Source organism: Pistacia vera, unplaced genomic scaffold (genome assembly GCF_008641045.1).
Source record: "Pistacia vera cultivar Batoury unplaced genomic scaffold, PisVer_v2 Contig122, whole genome shotgun sequence".
In the NCBI taxonomy this organism is placed as follows: domain Eukaryota; kingdom Viridiplantae; phylum Streptophyta; class Magnoliopsida; order Sapindales; family Anacardiaceae; genus Pistacia; species Pistacia vera.
Genome location: NW_022195271.1, coordinates 710,551 through 718,073, shown reverse-complemented (window position 1 = coordinate 718,073; position 7,523 = coordinate 710,551). Strand labels below are relative to the sequence as shown.

At 36.6% G+C, this 7,523-nt stretch overlaps 1 protein-coding gene and 1 pseudogene across 1 annotated transcript; both read right to left on the bottom strand.

The window, feature by feature from the left end:
- Positions 1–406: 406 nt before the first annotated feature.
- On the bottom strand, positions 407–2,809 carry LOC116114859 (putative disease resistance protein RGA3). Its single transcript, XM_031401000.1, is given in 1 exon segment — positions 407–2,809. A coding segment is annotated over 1 exon segment (2,403 nt).
- Positions 2,810–5,284: 2,475 nt separating this feature from the next.
- Positions 5,285–7,402, bottom strand: LOC116114849 (annotated as a pseudogene).
- Positions 7,403–7,523: the final 121 nt, after the last annotated feature.

The following is a 7,523-nucleotide window of genomic DNA, read 5'->3' as shown; positions in this document are numbered from 1 at the left end:
CAGTGGCAACCCCTTTAAGCTTTTTGAAACTTGTAATAGACATTTCCCGAAGAGAGGAGAGATTTTGCAGAATCCCATGAGGAAGGTAAACTAAATCGCAATTTCTATGAAGACGTAGGCAAGTAAGGCTTCTGAAATGTGAGATTGATTTTAGAAGTTCCCCATTGCCGAAATGAATCACTAAACTTTTTGTTGAAGGAAGACAAGGCAGGGTGGTTAATTCAGGACAATCGTAAATTTCTAGCTTCGTAAGACATGGGAATAACTCGCTTCCATCCTGTCTTGACAACCTCTGTAACCTCAGCAATCCATCAATACAGAGTTTCTCCAAAGACGGGAATTTTCTCTCACCTTGGAAACTTGTATCAACGTACTCCAGGAGAATCAAATTTATAATTGTAAGATATCAAAGCCGAGGAAGTTGCCACAAGGGAGGAAGTTGTCGACAATTCTCACAGTTAGAGAGCGTGATAGAAACAACATTACTTAGAATTTGATAATCCATCCAAACTGGAAATTTGGCACCTTTATAACCTTCAATTTTCAAAATTTCAAGGTTTGAGTGAGGTTGGAGAGCTTCAAATACTTTTTCAACCTTTTCCTGGGATGCTGATTCACTATCAAGTTCCCAAGATAATTCCAAGCGACGTAGGTTCGATTTTTTGACCAAATTGGCTTCTTGGGCATCCATCAGATTGCCCACTCTATTAAGATGCGTGACACGTAATTCTTGTCCAAGATTTAAACCTTTCAATTCAGCCAAGTGGCAACCTCTCCTCTCACCCACGATGAAGAGAGTTAAAGTTTTTAAGTAAGTGATCTGTCCAATATGTGGAGGCATTTGAGATAACCTGGTACAACCATTCAAATACAGATGTCGAAGATTTTTCAAGCATCTCGTTTGCTTAGGTAGCTTCCGAAGTAGAAAACAATCTTTCAGATTCAAAGTCTGCAAATTAAGCAAGCTACAAAGTGATTCGGGAAGCAGTTCGATATAGGTGCAAGAAAAGTCCAAGTACCTTAGATGCTTTAAATAGCAAATTGAAGATGACAACGACACCCCAATGTTAGGCACACAGAGAACTCTCAACGAGATTAATCTCGAGATGTCACAAAAAGATTCCCAGACATTAGCTGTACAAAAAGCTGGAGCCATGATTATTGTCCTTAAGGTTTCAGCTCCATACAAAGCTTCAGAACCTTTATATGATGATTGGAAAGAATCAACATCTATTCTGACATGAAGAGTGCTTTTTGAGATGTTATTTGAAGCTTTGGCCTCCATGACAGCAAATTCATCCTTCACAATAAATTGTGCAAGATCATGAACAAGATCATGCATTTTAAAAAATAAATTATTGTCAAACTCATCTTTTTTCGCATCTTGAAAAAAGGATCGCCAATACAGTATATTGCATATCTCAATGCCAATATCTTCTGGCTCAAAATTTTGACTGCCCTGAATAAAGCCACTGGCAATCCAAAGATGAATCAACTTTTGTCTTTCAATTTCGGAATCCTTTGGGAAGACAGCACAAAAGGCAAAACATCTTTTTATTTCCGATGGCAAATGGGAGTAACTCAATCTTAAGGCTGGCAAGATGGAATTTTTATTTTGTGGCAAATTCCAGAGCTCACTTTCCTTGATAGAAAGCCACTCATTTTCCTCACTTTTATAACGCATCAAGCTTCCAAGAGACTTCACAGCCAGAGGCACACCGCTACACTTCTTAACTATCTCTTTCCCTATTGCAACAAGGTTTGGACGTTCTTCTTTCTCTTGTCCAAATGCCCGTTCTTTAAACAACAACCAGCATTCATCTTCTGATAATCCTGACAAATGATGCATGTGAAGCGTTCCCATAATGGATGCAACCTTTCTGCTTCGAGTAGTGACAATAATCGAAGCACCTAACGATCAACATGCCAACACACACTTTAATCTATCCCACTTCTCTTCATCTTCACTCCATACATCATCTAGCACAAGCAAATACCTTTTCCTGTTCAATATATTTTGAAGGCGTCTCTGCAAAGGGTCTAACTCTAGATCTTCACAAGCAGTTCCAGTTGCAGATCCAATTATAGCTTTTATGATCTTTTTCACACTGAAATCCTCTGAAATGCAAACCCAAATTCTTAGCTCAAAATGCATGCTCACTCTCTCATCATTGTAGACCACCTGAGCAAGCGTTGTCTTCCCAAGGCCCCCAATACCAACAATAGGGTAGACGGAAATGTCATCACAACAAGCTACATGATTCACCAAATTTTCAACAATTATTTCTTTATCTTCATCTCTACCATATACGTGAGATTGAGTAATGATGGAGCCGGTTTGGCGTTCTTCTCTGACTTCAGCTCCCCTCTGTGAAACTACCTCATTCAAATGAAACTTTATCCTCTCCTCTGCAATTTCATCTAACCTCTCTCTAATCTCTTTCATCCTAATGCCAATCTTGTGACGAAATAAAATATTATCTGGACGAAGTTTCTTTAGGAGAGAAGTGTTTACCTTGTTGATACACCATGACTTTTGGTCTTTAGACTCTAATCGAGAGACTTCTGTTGCACAATCATCCAAGATGTCATCCACCTTATAAGCTGCTTCTTTTAGCTTCTGCAGCCAATTCTGAAGCGCCTTGTCTTTCACTTGCTTCTCCTCAGCATCTTCCAGCACAGCTTGAATAGTTGAGAGCAAGCTGGAAAGTTTTTTCATGTCTTTGTCAACACCCCAAAGCAACCCAATCTCCTTTCGGATAAGCGAGTTCAAATTCTCCAGCAAAATTTTAACAAAAGCATCAGCCATTGGCAATTGCAAGTTGGAAAATCCAAAGATCTGTGAGAGATTTGTTACGGGAAGGGGATAGAGGTGGCCTGAGTAGACGAGTAAATGGAATTGGAAGACTTGAAGGTGTTTGGAAGTCTATAGTTAAAATCCACATTCATCACCATCTAAAGCAAAAGCAGCTTTGTCCATACGCAAATAAGGATCCTCATCTTTGCAACCTCCCAAAAAGTATTCAACGCATCCCTGTTTTTCTTTTCTCTCTTCAAAATGATCGGGTATAGCCAGTTGCTCTTTGGTTACTTCTTTATCCGTTTGAGCTGGTTTTCGAAGCCCAACCCATTAATGAATTTGATATTGCAAATAAGGCACGAAAGAATTACTATTTGCACTCCTTTGTACGGTCGTTTCAACATGTTACCGCAGCATGTCAAGTTTTTAGATTATATTCTGTGTGAATATTTTGATTTTCTGCAGAAAAAGAACGTTCAGACCGTTTTGATATGATGCTTAGAGTATTAGCTTTGTGTATTGCTTCTCTCTGTGTTTTAGCTGATTTTTTTTTTTTTTTTTTTTTTTTGAATTATAGTTTGCTTTTGCCCTTTACACTGTTTGTGGTTCTGTAAGCTTGTGGATTTTTAGTTTATAGAGGAAAGAGGAATTTGCATCTTTGATGAACACTTCACAAGCAGTGATGGTGTCCCATTAATTTCATCAAATAAGTATGCATGTTTGCAGGATCTTTTGTCTAGGAAATAGTTGTAAACTTTCAATCCAAATATTCTTTTTTATTTGTTAAAAAGCATAATAAAGTCTATTTGGTTGAAAAGTTTTGATGAACAGTTGGGTATAATTCTAAAAAATAATACAAAGCTGTTTTCGTTATTCAGTATGAAACTGTATAACATTACATCCACCATTTTTGGAAATTGTATTCGGATCTCCTGTCCCTTTTTCTTCATCAATTATATTTTTACTCTTGAGAGCATCATTAAATTGGTATGCACAATTGTAAATTAATGGATTACTATATAGAAAAAATTCACCAAGTTGATTGCCAGCACTATCTTGGCGACTGTGAGTCCAAGAATGAGAAGAGAAAAGCTGATGAAGTTGTTCAAGCCTCTAATGGGAGTCAATAGTTGAATGGAAAAGAATTCTCAGGACCAACCAACTATAGATGTAAGATTTACATGTTCTTTGAGTTGATCTCTACCGAAATTGTAATATTTTCAAAAAAAACAATATATACATTTCACAAATAGAGTTTAAGTCTTGGGATAACTACGTTAACAAGTGGAAACGGGAAAGGAAAACTCTATTATTTTTCCTCTATCAGGAAAATACTCGTGAGAGTTAACCTGATGGTTAAGGAGGTTTACTCATTTCTTTGAATTCTTGCTTCAAACTTTAGGGTCACCTATCACAATAATATTGTGACTTACTTGATCATTTAGGCTTGTCAGATGCTCAAAGGACTCAGCTTACCTGATCATTTGGATTTATAAGGTGTTCAATGGACTCAACTTATCTAATCATTTGAGTTTATAGAGTGTTTAATAGATTTCAAGTATTAGTTGAAATGCACGCAAAACTATAACAATTGAGAGAGACTATATAAAACTGACAGATAACTGTTCCGTCATCAAATTGTCCTCCCATGACCATCCTTTTCTTTGATTTCTTCCAAGCGATGAGATGCAAAAGAAGCCAGCTCACCTCTTTTTCAAATTTCACCAATAAATCAACAAGCCCTCTGCCCTCGTCTCATTAATACAGTACAAGTGGTAGCTTCAAATGGTCATCCATCTATACACTGTCCTCTCTGGCCAGTCAGTGGCTAAGCTCCAGGACGACTCCATTATGAAAGAGGTGGAAATGATTAACTCTTCTAAATCCTTACCACTGTGGTCACCACCCAGAATTCTCGCCACCAATGGTACCCTCTAAATACAGCCACCTATTTTAGTCCTACTCGTTGTCTCTTTCAGTATCATAATGCATTGGATTGCGCTTTTATCTACAGTACCTACTTTCTCCCACATTTGTGCAACCCGGTTGCCTTTCAATGTTCTTTTCATTTGCCACAAAACCAGAAATATAACTAACAAGCATAAAAACATTCTCAGTCCTACACAAGTATTTATTCAATCAATAAAATCTAGCGCTGGAAATTTAGCTTCAGTCTTTTCTAAGATGTTCCATCTACTATAAAAAGGCATTATGAAAGGGAAAGAGTTGACTTATAAACAGCCTTAAAAATCCATCCAGTAGAAACAGCAATAACTAACATGAACCAGGAAGGCAGTCTGAAAACCAACCCTCAAAGAAAATCCAAGGAAATTTTGTTTCCAAAAGTCAATGACAAAAGTTAAAATAAATTGTATCAAAATCAGGGGTGTCACTCTGTTTATGCAGATAAAAATTTACACCAGTAAACTGACTCACTAGAATAACTTGTGTACAACTTAACTTGAGAATCAACCATAGAGCAATTGCAATAACTTTAAAACTGTAGATTGGCACAGCAAAAACTTGAAGAAATGTTGCAGTACCGTGTCAGCAGGAATTCAATCAAACTACATCAGACAGCCAACATAATGAGCTCGAGGATACTTTCTCTGTAATTGTGGCCATTGCACAAAGAACCGATCAGCTATGCGTAACTTTTAAAGAAGCAAGCCGCTTAAAGAAAGCCTTTTTACTCTTGCTATACTCTCAACATAGAAAACAGAGGACCGACTATTCTCATGACCTGCAGGCAAAGATGACAAAGTAAAATGAGGAACTCTTAAGACCATCACTTCAGCCTTTATCTAGCCAAGAAAAAACCCAAACCTAAGGGTTCAGAAGTATCTTCTACATACCTAAAATAAAAATGCAATTACGCACAGAGGAATACAAGTCCCAGGTCAATTGCAAAGAACCTAGATAGAGAGCAATTTGAAATTGGTGATGATACGATTTAAGAAAATGCTTAAGTAACATTGCAATAACTACAACAGAACACAAGAGGTAAAAGGTCAAAGCTAATACCACTTGTGGTCTGATTCTAATCATTAGCCACAGTGCATGTGCAATGGCAAGTAAAGTTGTCCAAACAGAGCTTATATATGATTGACCAACTTCCCTGCTTCGGTAGATCTGCATGAACTGTGCAGAGGGTCCCTTGACTACATTCTGAAGATAAACAAAAGCCAATTAAATGAAAAAGACTTAAAATTAGTAAATGCATGATTTGGAAGAAAAGACAAGTAATACCATAATCAGGTGAAATACATATGATGCAACTTTTAAGTGAAATGAATGGCATTTATGTATCCATTTAATATCATCCAGATAACAGAAAAAAATAAATAAATAAATTCTCTTGATTCCACCATTCACATGTTAATTTACACATTCCACAAAAGAAATTCGTAATATCATGCATCCAAAAAAGGCAGAGTGTGATCAACTTGATGACTGATATCAGTTATTTTGCATATACAGTATATGTAAATAGAGAGCAACACATAAAGAGAACTTCTAAACGACCACCTATATAACAGATGGTATACAATGTTTCAAGGAGTTCCATACCAAAGCTTTGAGTCACTAACTTGGAACTTTTGTTTTCCTTCAGAAATCCCCTAAAACCAGTAAGCAAACTCACTTTAAATCAGTCCCCACAAACTCAATCTAAAAATTCTATTCGGACTACTCCCTAACCAATTTAGGGGTTCTAGCATCATGCTAAATCATTTGTTTTCTGATGAGCCACTTGGGAGGTTGGTATACAGTAGGAAGCGTAGAGGTGAGAAGTAGAGGAATATTTGTTATGCATGAGTGTTAGGAGTTGTTTTTGGGAGGACAGGTGGCTTAATGAGATTGGAAGGATGAAGAATTTGGTTATGAGCAAAAGGTGTCAGGAAATAAAAGTGAGGGATATTCAGAAGGAAGGTTAAGGTTTAGAAGGGGAGGTGACTGACCCTCGAAGTTCAGTCTTTATCTTTGTTTTTGCTGTACTTAGAATTGTTCCATTTTGCTGATAGATTGCTGAGTAGATGATAGAACATGATCTTCTGGATGTACTGTTCTGTTTTAATATCAATATAGAGTTTATTTCCTTTTCTTTTTTGTGCTTATTGATTGTTTGAACTGGTATTGGATGGAGTTGTTTGTGTGTATCTTGGTGGTTTAACAGGTCAGTGTTCTATCATTTTCCTCAACTCCTGCCGTATTCAAGATTCAGTCCATAGATCTTGCCCGAATGGTTGTGAGTCTGCTGTTTTCACCACTCTGAGGCACATAGAGTGCATCACTTCTTTACCTACTACACTTTTAATTTTTAAAACGCATTACTTCAGCTTGACTGATTAATGGAAGTTAAAAAGTATTTACTTAACACCAACAAAACTAACAGTAACTTAAAATATAACGATCAGACATTCTCAAAACTTCTAAATATCAAAAATTTGATATGGACAAAAAAATCAAATTTGCAATTATGGGAATAAAAACGCACAATTTAATAACAGAATATACCTTATGAACCAAAGAATCCTCGAAAACGCGAACCTTTTGAAGACTCATATTATCAGTGGCAGCAGCAATGTAAAAGTTGAATTCCATAAGAATTTCGCAAATAATCAAACAAAAATTTAGATACAAATGAATACGAAAAACCAGTATGTAGCAATTTAGTATAGTTCTCTCCATACAAGGAGAAAAGCATAACCAAAATGAAATTGAT